Source organism: Strigops habroptila, chromosome 8 (assembly GCF_004027225.2).
Source record: "Strigops habroptila isolate Jane chromosome 8, bStrHab1.2.pri, whole genome shotgun sequence".
Classification (NCBI taxonomy): Eukaryota; Metazoa; Chordata; class Aves; order Psittaciformes; family Psittacidae; genus Strigops; species Strigops habroptila.
In genome coordinates, this window is record NC_044284.2 from 778,318 (window position 1) to 795,645 (window position 17,328).

A 17,328-nucleotide genomic window follows, 5' to 3' on the forward strand; every position below is an offset into this window, starting at 1 on the left:
TACTTCTGAGGTTTGATCCAAACCCCAAGGAATGTGTTCTGCTACTGCCAAACCTTGAAGATTTGCTGCCATTTCATATTGGTTTACTGTGACTGCTGGTTGAGGACCACGTTTAGAAACTGCAAGGAGCAGAATATCTGTTACAACCACTGCCCACAGATAATATAAATTTCCAGCTTCTCATGGATATATCATCTACTGACTCCAATAAAAATGCTGGAACAGTGCTCTCCTAATACCATTTGCCCAAAAAGTGTTTATGAAAAGGTTTCATAACAGTATTTTACATGGAACACTTCTCTTAAAAGGCTGTGGCTGCTTTCAACAGTTCATGTGTCTCAACAACTGGCATTCCATACACTGCTAATGCTCAGATTTATCAATTCCTATGATTATTTCCTAAGTCTCTAACTCAGTTTGCATGGATGAACTGGGTAGCCCACAACAATCCTTAAGAAAATAAACAGGACCTTTCCTGGAACAAATTGCTTAGCTGTACATTTAGCTGCCAGGCCTCTTACAGCTTCTTCTTTTTGCAGTCTTCTGAATGACTAACTTTCCCTCCAACATAAAGGTCCAACATCATAGATCTATTATTTAGGATCTTTCCATTTTCTATATGAATAGTGTATCTTTAGGGAAATGCTTCAAACCCCCACATATTTGGTTAATATCATAGAATGAAATCAGGAAATTCTGATTTCGGTACATTTCACTTACCTTTATTTCACATTCCTATTTCACAGAAAAACTGCCAGCTTTGACACAGACTTGTAACTAAGGAATTCACTTTCCTAAATAAGCTTAGGCACAAATTGCCCTGCTATTACCAAATCTCTTCTTGTCATGGATTTCATGTCCTCTCTATGGTACAGACTGCCCAGCAGAAGAGGGACACAAAGTGCAGGAGCAAACGAGAACAGAGCTAGGATATCTAAGCTTAATTCTACAACCTTGTAACAATATTTCCAAACCAATCTTCTGCATTACGTTTACTTTTATTGTACCTGTCACAAGCCTCAACTTCCAACAAAAAGCTCTTACTTTAAGCAGTCTTTAAACACTTCAAAAGTTCATGTTTCAAGATATTGCCACTTTTTGCTTGAAAATCCTTCAAATAGCAGCTTCCAGCTGAGTGCTTTCAGACAGAAGGCACAGAACTCCCTAAAGCATGATGGGAAGAGTGGGGCTCATGGAAAAGGACCTGAGGGCGCTGACTGACGGAGATGAACCTGAGCAGCTTGTGCCCAGGCAGCCAAGGCCGCCAATGGTATCCTGGCCTGTACTAGCAATAGTGTGGCAGCAGGGCCAGGGCAGTGATTGTCTCCCTGTGCTGGCACTGGTGAGGCTGCACCTCGAATCCTGTGTCAGTTCTGGGCCCCTCACTGCAAGAGAGACACTGAGGTGCTGGAGTGGGGCCAGGGAAGGGCAATGGAGCTGGTGCAGGGCCTGGAGCACAAGTGTGATGAGGAACGGCTGAGGGACCTGGGGGGGTTTAGTCTGGAGAAGAGAAGGCTCAGGGGGGACCTTATCGCTCTCTACAAGTGCCTGACAGGAGGATGGAGCCAGGAGGGGGCTGGTCTCTGCTCCCAAGGAACAAGGGGTGGGACAAGAGGAAATGGCCTCAAGCTGCACCAGGGGAGGTTTAGATGGAGCTGAGGAACAATTCCTTCCCCAGAGGGTGCTCACGCATTGGAACAGGCTGCCCAGGGCAGGGCTGGAGTCACCGTCCCTGCAAGTGTTCACACACCGTGTAGCCGAGCCCTCAGTGCCATGGTTTAGTGGTGGCCTTGGCAGAGCTGGGAATGGTTGGACTTGATGATCTTAAAGATCTTTTCCAATCTAGTGGATTCTTTGATTCTATGGTTTCTATGAACCCCATGAAACACACCATCTATTTCACCTCCTCTGAAGGTCTTCTTCATCGGCATATATAGTACTAAACATAGAACTCAACCTTCTCTCTTTCACACAAGTGCTATTATACTGTGTTTAACAAAAATAGTCTGTGGAGTTGATCCAACTTGCCATCTCATCCTTCTTGTGGAGGTCACCATCCTCATTGACAGAGCAGCGAAATGCATGTGAAGTACTTCCTAAGCCATCACAGTTTACAAATCGTCAAGTTAAAGGACTTGACAAGTTAAAGCTGAAGCCACCATTGATTTAGGTCCCTATGTCAGACTAAGTGGTGGCTTAGGAAGAGCTTTATACATTTTCAGACATCTCTACATCAGTGGAAGAAAGGTAAGGAAGGAGGGAAGACAGGGAAGGGTATAAAGAGGGAAAGTTAAAAAACTGTGTATGTTGCAAATTGCATAGGCAGTTGTAATACTTAATTTGTCTTAGTAGTGTGAGCAAAAGAAATCTCATAGCTGAACATACCTGACAAACTGAAGTTCTGTTTATGTCAGTCCAAGGATTCAGTCAAATGGTGACAGTATTTCTACATTTCTTGCTTTCAGGTATTTTTTTGCTTGTTTTACATATTCCTGCTGAGCAGCAATATGTAAACTGAGTATTTGTATGAGCAGCTACTTTAATCAGCCTAGTACCTGAGAAAATAAAAGCAAATCACTGAAAATTATTTCCTGGAAGGGAGTCAAGCTTTCCTCTCATCAACATTCAGCACCAGTGCCATAGCAAGGAGAAGAAAGCAAGCAGACACAAAACGTAAGCAGCAGAAAGCAGAGAGGAGGAAGCATGTTATTTCTTAATTTAGAGGAGAAAGTCAGTGCTTGAAACTTTGCTTATGAACTTCTCCTTGTAGTGACCTGTATTTGCACAAGACAGACAAAAAGAGATTTGATTTCATTTTGCGTTATTCTGTACCTGGGCTGGAAGTTAAGGGATACGCTTCCAGGAAGAATGGTTCCGAAGATGTGCATATAAATATCTCAGTCTAACAGATACAGGGTGTTTTCCCCTTCATCTTGCAAAGCACCCAAGCAAAAAAGCCAGTGAATACAGCACACAACTGCTATCAATATTACATGCCATTAATCCTACGAGATCTGTACTTCAGAAAAGCTGTTCACTTCCTCTTTAAAGTTTATTTATTGGTAACAGGGGGACAGGGTGAAGAAAGAAGCAAAATGAGGGGTTTCAGGACATTGACAGATAATGTCTGATTGTTAGGTCAATTATTCCTGAATTATCAGCATAAACACTATCTCCACCAATGTCATTATTTTAGATTATTACTTTAAATTTATATTCCTCTACCTCAACTTTCTTCTCATTGCTCCAGCTGGGGAAGAAGCAGCAAAAGCATTTAAAAAAATACCATGTTTATTTTTATCAGGTACCTCCCCTCCCATGAGCTGTTGCAAAGAATTAATCGCTGTCATTATTGTAGCTCTTTGCCTGTCTAATAAGGGAATTCCAGCATCACATCTTGGACTACAAGAAGTTTATAATCAGGGTAAGTTTCAAAGTGTGTAAGTCTAATCCAGTGCTAGTTAGATTTAGCCTTCTAAAGTCTTGTAGATACTTCTAACAGCTTCCCTGCAGTATATTGCAGCAGACCAAGCCAAAGGCAGTTACTGCGACTTTTTAAAAGTTAGGAGACCTACAAAACAAGTTTTAGAAAGGAATCCCATTCCTTGAGATTTAACAGACCACAGAAGAATTTAGGCATTTTTGTCCCTCTGTTACTAATAAATTATCATAAAGTTTATGAATCCTTTCAGGTGTTTTTAGCAAAATAGATGAAAGTCATGTAGTGGTTCCTCACAGAATCACAGAGTGGTTTGCGTTGTAAGGGACCTTAAAGCTCACCCAGTTCCAACCCCCTGCCATGAGCAGGGACACCTTCCACTAGAGCAGGTTGCTCCAAGCCCCTGTGTCCAACCTGGCTTTACAAAAATACCTTGATCTGTTGTAAAATGTTTGCAGTAAGGAAGAGTTCTGTGCTTTCTATTGTATGCATGTGAACTTCCTAGAAAACAAACAGACCAAGATATCTGCAAATGTGTAAATAAAGGCAGGGTTTGGTTTCTGTGATCTATCTGTACTACATCGTTTCTTCAGGAATTCATTCATCTTTGCAAATATTGACATAGAAGGTGCAATAAATGAGCATATGTAAAGATTCATACCAAGGTATTCAACACCAAGTCTTTCACATGACTCCAAGCATGCTTTTTTTGTGTTTTCATAGCCATAATCACTATGCCACAGTTTCGTAGTTAGCCAGAGGTCCTCTCGTTTCACACCACTCTCTTTGATGGCCTTTTGGAGCAGAGACTCACAGCCGTATCTTTTTGCTGTGTCAATGTGACGAATGCCACAGTTTTGTATCGCATAGACCACAGCATCATGGGAATAGCCACCTCGATGGGAAGTACCTAAACAAACAAAAGCAGAAGAGAATTGTCAGCAATGAGTTATGATGGACATATTTTATCATTCTTTTTCATTGTTGTTTTCCTTTTTTGTCTATTGTCACAGAACCAGCTTATTCAATTTTCATTTCCTAATAATACAGAAATGGGAACTGACAGATCAGAGACCTGAGAAAATACCTGAAGTGCTAGAATGCTGATGCTGATCAGAAATACCCTCACCAAAATCAAATATCAACAACATTTAAGTGTAAAGAAGTTATTTCAGAAGTCGGGCTGAAGATCATCAAAGAGAAAACTTCATGGAAAATAAGTATATGGCCTTTAATTTTCATATAGGAGCACAACATCTACAGATGAAAATATTAACAATAAGAAGTAAAATGTAACTTGGAAAGCAATTTACTTTGCAGAAAGCATATCCTGAAACCTTTACTCTGTTGAACTCCTGTTAGCTTCAAGTTATTATTGCATTGTACAACCCCAGACCAGGCCATACCACAGGTGCAATTCATATCACATCAAGCTCAGCAGCAACCAAAACAATGCAATCCTACCCAAGAATTCCAGAATGGGCATACAGGGAGTTTTAGTAACAAAGTACTGTAACTCTCATTGTGTAGGTATTCACTGGATGTGTATTTTGCATGTCAAGGGGACGGAAGGAGGAGGGGACTCAACAGGAAAAGCAACCAGCAGGAGGACTGTCAGATAAAGAACTGGCTGAGAGCAAGGATGATGTTTCTACTTACCCTTTCTTGTTAGTTGTTTTTCCTTCAATGAGCCCCTCACCCATTCCTCATCACTCACACACTTCCCACAAACAGTATTTTCTACAGTTTGTTGGAGGAAATGCTCAGTCAGCTCTAGTCAGCTACCAAAGCCACCTTCTAAGATGATGATTAGTACTTAAAGGCCCCGGTGCTAACAAAAAGAGTTGGCACGAAAACAGCCATGTCACTAACTTCCCCGTTACAGTCCCAGTATAGCCGTGACAGTCAACAGCAACAGGGTCTTCAGCCTCTGCTGAATCTAAATAAAGGACTCTAGGTCAAAGAAGAAGAGTAGAAACTGAATTTTCTATCTGCTGTTAACTTTCTCTTTCCCTCCAAAAAGAATGTTTATGTCTACATCAAACACTATCTGCATGTTATAACAAATGTATATGCCCCCCAAGACTGTCAGCAAAGGGGAACAAATGAGAACATACATACAGTTACTTATGACTCATCCTGAGAACTCCCACACCTGAACTGGAGAGGGAAAGCCCATGGGAATCTGCAGCACTTTCTCATACACATCATGACAATGCCAGCAAGAATGAGGAGGGCTTCCAAAAGCCCTACTTGCGTGAAGGCAAGCCAGGTTCTCCTACATGCTCATGATTTTTGTTCATTCCTAAGCTTAGAAGGAAAGCAAATGATACCTCTGTAATCTTGGTCAACATTCCAAGTCATTTGAAATAAGACGTAATAGGTCTGACATCACATGCGTCCACCCAAGGATCGTGACACTGTGCTCACCGCAATGGGTCGATCCTCACTTTGTGTTTATGACCTACAAAATGTGGAGTATGGAATTCTTCGTTTATCTTCAAGGATTTGAAAGTGATGAAATTATACTACTATATTCCTACAATGTTGACATGTGTATCAGAAGTATTTCACCTTCTACATGTAAACAATGTTTTAAAAGTCAAAAATTCAAAATTCTTCTTTTCTCCATAGCCACTGTTTATGATTAATAACTGGCTTAATTTATGATTCATCTAGAAACAGATGTCCCTGTAACTTGTTTTACATCAAGATAACTCAAGCTGGGTTAACTTACATTTTCAAAATAAAAATGTTGACAAATTTTAGATGGATGCAATGCTACTACATTGCAAATCTGGGCAAAGAATATATATGCGAGTATTATATTAATCAGATCCTAAAGGGATTTTATTAAAGAATTATATAACTAGCATAGAAAAATTACTATACTTTTTCATAACAGTCCCTTCACTTTTCATAAGCTGGTACCGGTGCCAAAGAAATAAGGTTGTAACTATTGTGTTTGTTTCTGGCTGGCTGGACATTTCTAGGCACAGAATGAATGGAGTTCATTTAGAGGTCTCGCAAATGGACTCAGACTCTTTTCATGCATAATGGATTTCAGCAAGAACATTTAGGACAAACAACTTTTTTTTTTTTTTTTTTCCTTTTTAATTTAACCCTTTGAAGTTCAAGGGAGACAGTGGGAAAGAAGGAAAATTCAGAATCGTTTTCTTCCTGTTGTCCATTCAGCAATGGCATGCACACTTGTTTCACAAGGAAATAAAGAAACCGAGATCAGCCTGGAGGGAATTATCTCAGTTTCTATGCCTAAAAATGAACCACAACAGTCTTGATGCACTAAATAATAATTAAAAAGAGAGCGTAACAGTTATTTAATATTACCACTTTGCAAGCCTTAACTTACTCGTAAACAACAGGTTTCTAAGTTAATTATGCTACTGACATAACAGCTTCTAGACTTTAGAAACCACAGTTTTCTTGGGTTTACTCATGTGAGCAAATATGCTACAATTTACAGCTGCAGCAGGGTGAGAAAAGACAGTGGAGCGACTTAAACTGGTATTTTTCTATATCTTAAATGCATTGTGTGAACACATTAACACTCTTACATGTTTGGGTTTCCCCTTTATTCACAGAGATGTAATTCACACTGTACATGGATATTTAAAGACAAAATCCAATCTTTTATTTGAAATTAATGAACTAGCAACCATTCCATCCCCTTACTGTTTCTAAATAAAAACAGTAACAGCTTTTAATAAATGAAGTCAAATACAAGTAAGTCTGCAAAAGTACCCTATTTTCTAGCCAGCATTTTAACCTGTTTTCCTAGGAGAACAGCACTAGTCTCTCACTGACAGAACTATCTCAACTTTGACAGATCTGAACATGTCTGAGATGATTAAAACCCTATGGATTTTGTGAAAATTGGTGGTTGGGAGATACAAGAATACTGCAATGGAAAGACAGATAATTGGACAGTTGGCCACATGAGCCATGAGTGCTACAGAGATATTAGCCTGAATGGTGTTTGATGGTTAGTTATGTTGAAAGAAAGCTCTATAAATTTCCATGTCTTTAATTTTGCAGTAAAACCTGGTGTTAGGTACAGAGAACTAGGAAACATTATTCAGAAACATGCCCAAGCAAATGGATTTTCAGTGGTAGGTCAAAGGGACACAAAGCCACTAAAACTAGGCTTAGTTACTTACATGGTTTTTTTGTCATGATTACCCATATACCCCGAAAAAGACTGCCACCAGAACTGGGATGAGAAACGTGCTCTGGCAACCCTTACAAACTTCCAAAGATTATTAGGAAGGCAGAATCCTGTTCATAATGCAGTTACTACACAGAAAAATACAACCAACCACCCAGTCAGCACCCTCTCCCAAGACAAAATCAACAACATACCTCCTCCCCACCCCCTCAATGCTACACCCCACTTCCCAGTTTTAGGCACCATCTCAGCTGACTCTCAGCCTCATTAAACTTTTTGTTTTCCTTCACAGAAGCTGTAGAACAACGGAGCCAGATTCAAAGCATCTGTGTTTTCCGAAGAGAATCAGACCCTATTTTCTCCCTGCCTTTGTGCAAGAGTGTGTCTTCATGTTCTTTGTGAAATGTGAAAGGATTATTTATCTGAATATATGAAAAAGTTGATGAATAACTTCATCGTGAAGTTCATTAATAACTTTGGCTTCTTGAAATGAATGGAATCACTTACATGAGAAGAGTTCCTGTTAGTGATCGTGTCAGAGATGAAGATTTCCTGACATCAGTACTAAATTACAACAGTTGACAAACAAAACACCTACAAAAATGCCCATTCCTTTGCAGGTTTTTCTCCAAGTAACCACTTGAGAAAAGAACTCTCAAAAGCAAAAGCTCAAATATCCTTTTATCAATGTTCACACACTCATTGGGGATATATGAGTGTGTACCTTGAAATACCTTGTTCTATTAATTTCTAGTATTTCAACATTAGGACCACATAATGCATCTTATGAATATAGTAAAGTTTTTGGTGTCAATACGGTTTGATTTCACTATAACTTTATGAGCAAATTTGATGATAAAACCTAAAATGTTGCCTATACATAGAGCAAATGAACATATAACACATTGCAAGGTTCAGTGCTTAAATGAGTCTAGCGATTACACCACGAAGTTTCTCCTGCCTCTGTAAAAGCTATCTGGATTATGGATATTACTTTATATATATATGTATCAGTAAGATATACTTTGGTAACGTTTCTCTTTTTTGCTAAGTATGATCCATTGCTTAGTGCGAAGCAGTCACTCTAGGACTGTTCTTCTCCTGTGTGACTCAGTTAGAATAAGCTCATAGAATTCAATAATGTGAGGAAGAAAAGTAGGCAAGAATGATTTTAAACTCTGCAGTTCTACTCAGACAACTCGACACAGGCACCAAGGAACACAAAGCAGGAACACAGCCTTGCTGCAATGCAAAAGTGTAGGAGAGAGCCATGACATGTTTATTGTGTATCCAGGGAAAGGGAAGCCAGAATTGCTAGTTTTCTCTCTTCCTGAGAGGAAGGAAGAAATGGCAATGAGCCACTGTTGACAGAAGCACTCTATTCCTTCCATCCCAAAGAGGCTTTGACTGTAAAGGATATTCAGATCATCTACTGTAAAATGACCGGACATCTCTGATCACTGACCCACCATTTATCTAATCAGAACATGAGAAAAGGAGCTCTAAAAGCAGCTTCTCAGTTGCTCTCACAACAAGCCCAGAAAATCTGCAAGTAGCATCAGTGGGATACTATGGCTCTGATATGGCACCGATTCCCTAATGTGGTTTATGGCAGCACAAATACACTGTAACAAAAAAAATGCAAGTAGTTTTTTTTCTATAGGAGTAAAGAGCTTTCTGCTGGAAAGTGCCAGCTATTTCAATTATTCAGCTGTTGTATAGAAATATTGTTATCATGCAGAACTTCCCAATAAAACTGTATAGGGAAGGCCAAGTCTGGAAAGTGACCTGTCCATTTGAAAGGCAATTATGAATGTGTAATCCATGTAGAAACGTCATAAGCAGAGCAGCAGCACACATTTATTTAAATGCCTTTACAGACAGACTGCCAAATCCTGAAGCCTTTTCTTTCACTCCACACTTTCCCACCACTGAGAACTATTTCTCATTAACAACCAAATTGGTTTCAGATGCTCTGTTATAAGATGTTACCTTAGAAACCATCGGCTAAAAGACTGTGGCTTCCTTCCATAGAAATCTCAAACAGTGAAAAGGCAGATTTTCTGGCATAAATCAAATCCAATTTCTAGGGTTCACTAAACCTTTTCTCCTCAGAATAATGTTTTGTGACTAGATCTTAGCAGTTAACAGTGCACGAAGAATTGCTGGTGTGAACCAGTTTAAAATGATTTTCATTCTATTCCCTTTGTTAATTCAATTGAAATTACTTCCAGTGCTTATCATACCTTGATAGAACTTTTAACTAAGAAGGATATGTACTATCCTTATACTATAAATATGACAATAAATAAATAAAATATTCATTTCCTTTCCCTCTCCTTTCATACATTTCCTTAAACTACCCTATCTGATAAAGACTACATTCATTTACAGACATTTGGAAATACTTCACAATAAGTGAGACAAACCTGTGACAATTTTTTCCACCTCTAAACAACTTTCACAAAAAAGAAAAAGAAATGTTAAGCCCATACTCTGTACTTAACAGGACATTATCATAACGATTCCTGCTGTGAAAGTTTGGTAAGTTATGTACATAATTTACAACTAAGCATGATCAACATACAATTAAGTAGAGGGACGGCAATTTTAAAAGGTGTAGTTGACCATGAGACCAATAATTCAAATACACTTGGAATAAGAGAGTTGGAACTGGATGATCTTAAGGTCCTTTCCAACCCAAACCAGTCTATGATTCTATGATATTACAGAAAAAATAATAGAGAACTGCAATTTATAGTGCCTTGTAACTTACAAGATGAAAATGTATGTGTAATAATTCATCACTGTAAGATCCTAATTCAAGACAGCATTCAAGCTACTTTTTGACATCATAATAGTGCCCTTTATACCTACCAGACTACTCGCAGGATAAGTGCGATTGTGAATCATGACAAGATCACAATTACTCCTGCAATACCACATGATGCTGCAAATCCAAGCCTTGCAGTGCCCCACCACTAACTATTCATGGGTTCAAAGGCCAGCAGCAACGCCCCTATCCACAGTGCAAACTAAAACTGAACAATGGAGAATATTTCTGATCAAATGCCTTTCTTTTTTCCACATCACCCAAGAATTTAAAATGTATTGTCTCAAGGTTTCCAAGGCAAGCAACATTTTCTTTAGCCTCTCCTCTCACATTGCACGTTCACCCTTAGAACAGCATGTACTACAATGCAAAGCACTTCCATTCAGGCGCTGAGCCTGGGGAGTAGACCTTACAGTTATGAATCCCCGTAACAAGGATTTTGTATCACACTCTGTGCTGGAGGTACGTGGCATAAACATTAGAAGAGCTGAAGAAAGTTTAGGAATCAGCACCTCCCTCCTCCCCGTTTGGGGGCATGAGGAGCTCCTGCAATTCAGGATACAGCAGCATGTGACATCACCATTCAATGCTGCCAAATCTCTGCTAGGGAGTTCTGGCAAAGAAAAAAGGTATGATGACTAACATCTGCTGCACGAAGGTCAAAAGATAAAAGTCACCTTTCTCCCCCCAAGCTTGGTATCAGTTTTCTACATTACAGAAACATGGTGAAAGACAAAAGTTAAATACACTGGAGCTTGCTTCTCTGTTCAGTGCAAAGTGGTTACAAACAACTAATGGGCAATGAAGCTTGGAACATTTAAAAGCATTAATGGTGACAGGAAATTTAAAAACAGATGCATAAAGTGTCTCTGCTTACGCTGATAAAGGTTTTAATTATTAAACAGTGATAGAAACCTACATTAGTCTTTTATTACTTAGACTCGGTGATGGACATTTAAAATTTATCTGTATCACATAAGCAACAGCGCAATTACCAAAAAGAATCCGGCACGAAAAAGCATTTGGTCCTCTTTAAAGAGTAAACCACCACCAGAGTGAAAGTAGGTGAAGTTAGAAGCAAGCACAGAATTTGGAGCTCAGCAGGTTCAATCAGGTTAGGAGAGGATACTGCTTTGTTCCACTGTCTACAAATACACGGTGCCTGGGATACAGCCACGTTTTGTACATGAGAGAAGTTAAAGCTCTGGAGGCCCTCAAAGCTCAAGTACAACTTCTCAAGGTCGGATCTACTGAAATGGTGAATGAATTGAGACAGAAAGATTTATAGATGTGGCATTTTGTTCATCACAAGAGGCTATTAAAGTAACTTGGTAACCAGGGGTGAGAAGCAAAGTCCTGACAGAATACAAAAAATGGTTGAGACATAAAACAAAGGGAAGAATTAAACAGCTGATTCTTATTACAGGGTAATAGGGGGATTAATAGGGGGAGTGCCATAGGTCTTGGTAGCAGGACCACTGTTCCATAAATTTCCTGAAGAACTGAAGCCATGAAGAAAAAAGAGGCATGAATTAAAAAAAGGCAGGCAGGAACAGTGGAGAATGACAAGTGAAGGCTTGATTCTGCTGCCACTAAACTGAGAAGCAAACTCTCACTTCATTCCAATCCCAACAGGACTGGGTCTTTTCTGACCACAGCTAAGTTTCAGAATGAATATGAGCAACTCTAGATTTAGTAATTAAGAAGCAGGTAACTGGATTAGTAATACATAATGGAAGGCAGTGTTAAAATACTTGCACTCAGCATTAAAGTTCAAGTTATATGTAGCATTTTGATTCAAAAACCCCACAACCAACCAAAACCCACAACACAACCTGGTGTAATGAAAGTGAAGAAATCTGATTCTATGTTGTCCCACTTGTTGTGAAAAGAACTGGGAACAATACAAGAAGTCTTGTATGGCTGCAATGCAAATGATGCAGTATCTTAATGCAATCACTTAAGTCAGTTTAAAAACTTACTTTTACAATTTATTTGCTTAGATAAAGCTACAGATGAGTATCAGGAATCTTATCTATGGAACTCCCTGAAATGAGGACAGAGATTTTAAGGGTCTCCAATGAGTGCTGAGGGATTCTATGTGTGTGTGTGTATTATTTTACCATGTTACTAGTGCAACATACTGACAAATGCAGTAAAAATGCAAGTTAAGCAAGATAGTAGTGCTATAAATTAACCAACATCATATTATTTATTGGAATTGATTTTTACTCCTCCCAGGCTTTGGCTGTTTGACAAGAAGCTGCTCAGAGCAGTACCTGCCTGATCTCCCAGTAACAGTGCCTAGCATACTGACACTGTCCATTCTCAAATGATCTTCCATAAAGAACATCATTACTATTCATAAAATAGTGTGTGACACTATTATGTATGTGACTCATGTCACTGTGTGTGACATGAGTAAGGCACAATGAGTATAAAGACTTATTCTGTTTAGTAATTGCCTGTCCTGAAGCCCCTTCCCAAACAAGCATGCAATCAATTTTATACTTTACTAGTAGCGGATCCTTAGAGAACTTTTTCTCTCATCAAGTTGCTACTAATTCTAGCTACCCCAAGGATTACAGAGAAAGCAACTTTACACAAAAACACTATGTGAATTTTGGGTATCGTCTTGTCAGGAAATCACATGCTATTTGACCAGCCCCCTGGAATTTCATTATTACTGTCCCTAAAAAAACCCACAAATCACCACCACCCCCAAAAGAAACAACCCAACACCCCACAACCAAAACTCAACAAAACCCCACAAATAAAAAAACAAACCGAAAAAAACCCTCTTCTAATGGGAATATAGCTATCTATCAGGGGGATGAAGATAGTTTCACAAGAGAGAGCCAGAACAAGCCTTAAGAGAAGTCCATAACTGATGTTTTGGGGACCTTTTGTAATACTGCAATTATTTTTTATCCAATAGAATCAAGTATTCAGAGAAGTGTGTTGGTAAAATTAATGAACAAATCAAATACTTTTTACCACCAAGAGACTTAATCAAGTTTCCTTCATATCACAGAGTGTTGCCATGCTGAATTTAACCATTCAGCACACGAACTTGAAAAAGCATCCTAATGTTTCAGTTACAGGAAGAAAAGCCTGTGTGCTACCCAAGTATATCCAAATGCTTTAGAGCATTTTTACTCCCCAGACTTTAAAAACAAAACCAAAGTGACTTAACAGAAGTAAGCATGAACAGTACAAACTCTGTGCATTTTTCTTCCAAAGCCTGAAGAGGATGATACTGTGTGAACCATTTTGGTATATGATGCACTTTTTGAGGATGTTCCTTTAGATAAGCACCAAGTACCCTGTAGTTAAACTAAGACAATGTAGTAGTATGGAATTCCCTATGATAGTACAAACACTCCCAAAGCATGTGATTCTCAGGTACATGTAGCTGCTATAACTACACCGACTTCAGAACACTGGAATCTTGTATCAGTTATTTGCCCTGTATTTCTAAAACACTAATAAGTCTTGCAAATATGGAAAGATATTATAGCTATCTTCTTAGCAAGATAGTGAATGTATCCATCTTCTAAAGCAATCTAAAGCCATTATGAGGTAAAGTACTCTCTGGGGCATAGCTTTACACTTGTATCAAGTATGAGGGCCAAAATGCGAGATCATTTTAGACTTGAGCCTACTCTAATTGAAAGCAGCCTTTGTAATGACAATTATCATTGACTGTAAACATGCCTGCCCCTCTGCATATGAATAATAATGATACAATTGTTAGAATCAAACCATAAGAAATAGAAAGTTACGAACAGTTTTTATACAGTAAACAGGATGCAGACTGGTTTTATTTATTAATTAAAACTTAGCTCTACAGCATATTTCTAACACAAAGATGGGCTGCCTTGTAGTAGGTGTCTCAGGAAAGTCAGCTTGTTTTACCATTGCCAGTAGACTCATCTTTCTGCTGGACATAAGACAGATCCAACACAGCATGAGTATGCATCTAAGTAAATACAGAACTTTGGATGGACAGAATTCGGCATGTTATTCTAAGTAATCTTTCAGCTGATCATAAATTGTGCACAGTACACAGCCTTCTCTGGTGTACCAATCTACCTTTCTCACTAGGGATTTTAATGGAAATGAATCATCCTCACCAAGAACAGTTTGTGTAAGTGAACACAAAGCTCAAGACACAGAATGGTAACCTCATGAAAGGCCACTTAACCTCCTTCCTTCCCATCTCCCCTTTTGCATCAAGCCTTCACCAACTTACTTCTCCTATACAAATTTGGATGTCAAAGCAGCTGTGACATGGAAACCCATTAAAAACTAGAAAACCCAGCTAAAAAAAACCCAACATCTTTTGACAACTGAAGCTTCAACAGAAGGAACAGATATTTTTGGCAAAATGCTATCCTGGGTTGCTGTTGCGCTCTCTCGAGTAACACATTCTGACCAAGAAACACATTACATGCCTCCTACTCCAGCTCTCAGCTACTGCAGAAGGGGTTTCATCACTTGGAAATAACGTGCATACCTGAGCTGCCTTCTGGTGGACATGACTGGATAATTGCAACCATCTTAATCCAACCAACTGGATAGCTGTTAACCACCTTAATCAGCTCATGCATATTTATCTCTCTCTGAAACTTTTAGAAAGATGATCTAGCAACAGAGGCAACATACATATCTTTCCTCTCAAAGATGACTTTTCATAGATAACAATTATGTCTGCATGTTTAGAGGGATAAGAAATAACAAAGAAACAACCATATCTTAAATCCTGCAGAAAACGGCCTTGCAGATAATGCAGCCTCATTGATGAAAGTTCTCCTCTCCTTTATAGCTGGGTAAATTTTCTGTGCTGCAAACGTGAGTTAATGCAGTAAGACTGTAACAAAAATAAGCCATTCATTTGTAAAAGAGTAGTGAGGTGGGGACACCTACCATAGGTAAAGATCTCATTGTGTTAGGCTGCATGTCATCCTATTCATAGCTTGACTGCAAATGCAGGCGTGGGGAGTCTTGACCTCTCCCCCACTTCTTTTCTTAAACCCACAATATTTTAGAGCAGATATCAAGAATTTTTTAAAACTGTCTGACTGGTTCCTACGTATTACAAGATCCTCAAAAAGCTGCAGAATGGATAAACTCCATATCAAGTGTAACGTCACTTACCTATTCTTGCCTTGCTAGAGTAAAAGAACCAAATCCTGCTGTACGTGACACCACTGTATGCCAGGAGAAGCTCCCTGGAAGCCATAGCTGACAGAATCTATTCCAAACAATTCCAAACTTAATTCTCTTGATCTTACATGTTACTATCCATTTATTGCAGTCTGAGTTCAAGCTTGACAATCAACTATTCACTACTTACTAATACAACAAAAGGAGAGCAAGCAGGATGCTGTTTGGTAGAGAGTACAAGGGAGTCTTTGTGCCTGTCTACTTTCTAGTCAGCTTATTCTCCCAATCACCTAAGAAATGCAACCTCCAATTAACAAAAAGGTGGTTCCATAGATAGCTTGAAATAGTTAATTAAAACAATCTCCAGAAATAGGCAAAAAATGTCACAGGTTAAAACAACCAACCTACCTATCCCCCCAAAAACACTGTGAAAGGAAAAAAGAAGTGTTTTTTAAAAGCATAGGTCTTTCTGCTTATTTAGGGACTTTTAGCCCATATGGGGACTGTGTAAGGGAGGGCTGCACCAAGTATACTTAAGGTTAATAGACACTACAACATCAAATTCCTGCACTGGGCACCCACATACTGCATGTTTATGAACACATGTGTGCACATAAATACATGGTAAAAGCAGTTATCAATATTTTGGAGACTTTTAAATTACGTTTTAAATCTTTCGGCTGATGTTGCTAGGGCTTTTTAACTAATATGTGCAGCTCAAATGACTTCGGGTGCTTCCAAAGAAGCATTACAAACTACATCTATTCACTTAGTGTTTCTGGATGAAAAAATAGCCCTATTAAAATCAAAGGCCAACTTCTATTGACTTAAGTGGCTTAATACACTCTAAAATCCACAGCTCCAATTTTGCCCTCCTTTATACTAATGGAAATCCCAAATAATTGCTCTGAAGTCAGTAGAGGCTCATGGGATAAATAGAAAAAGAGCAAAAGGGTCATTTTATTTTATAGCTTAGTTCGATTCATGTGTGACAGATTAACTCCAGCGTCACAAAGACTATTGAGGGCCTTTGATTTCTATGTTTATGTAAAATAATTGAAAATCTGGGATATAGAATTGACCCATGATAAAACTGCATCATGAAAGACTGGGAATGGTATTCATGTTTTAGAATACATTATGAATGAAAGGGGCTTCTGGAAAGACTCTTAAGAAGAAATACATGCTCAAATACAAGCCAAAAGAATCAGAGGCTTTAATCAAGATATAAATGAACTCCTTACTTTTACAAGAGGTAAAAACTAATTCAATTGTATAAAAAGACAGATGAGATCTGGTCAGGTATGCAGTGGGCATTGCTACATGGCTGGTCCGTGTGTGCCTGTTTGTGGCACACCTTCCAGGCACTCTGCTACAACTCCTGCTTTGGGAGAGTTAATGGTCTCTTTACCTGTTATTTGAACAGCATGGACAGTGCTGACAGCACAGAATTGCTGGAATTAATCCTCCTTTGCTCACATGGTCCTGTGCTGCCTGGAAAAAATGGCCTTTAATCATTTAATAGTTTGGCTCTTGTGAGCAGATCCACCAATTAGATGGATTTGGAATTCAGAATAGTGTAAACCCCATATTCCTAAAACTAAAGAGAGCATTCTTCTGCAAGCCAATCGTGGGTTTGTACCATCCAGAGTTCAGATTCCCCTTTTCTCAAAGGGCTGAGGGAAAATAAATGCTTAGCTT

At 38.9% G+C, this 17,328-nt stretch overlaps 1 protein-coding gene across 25 annotated transcripts in view; it reads right to left on the reverse strand.

Annotated features, from left to right (window-relative positions):
- The window catches only part of S1PR1 (sphingosine-1-phosphate receptor 1), a 57,738-nt gene that overhangs the window by 38,782 nt on the left and 1,628 nt on the right, over window positions 1-17,328 (reverse strand). For 21 of the 25 annotated variants that reach the window (XR_003992791.1, XR_003992792.1, XR_003992789.1 and 18 more), the window contains exon 2: window positions 4,101-4,349. Coding sequence is in view for 12 of the 25 variants with exons in the window: in XM_030495629.1 (XP_030351489.1) it covers window positions 4,101-4,349 (249 nt within the window). In the remaining 13 variants the exon portion in view is untranslated. Of the gene's footprint in view, window positions 1-2,385; window positions 2,556-4,100; window positions 4,350-4,903; window positions 4,942-17,328 lie in introns of those variants that run through there. The other 4 variants (XM_030495637.1, XM_030495643.1, XM_030495644.1 and 1 more) reach the window with 2 other exon arrangements.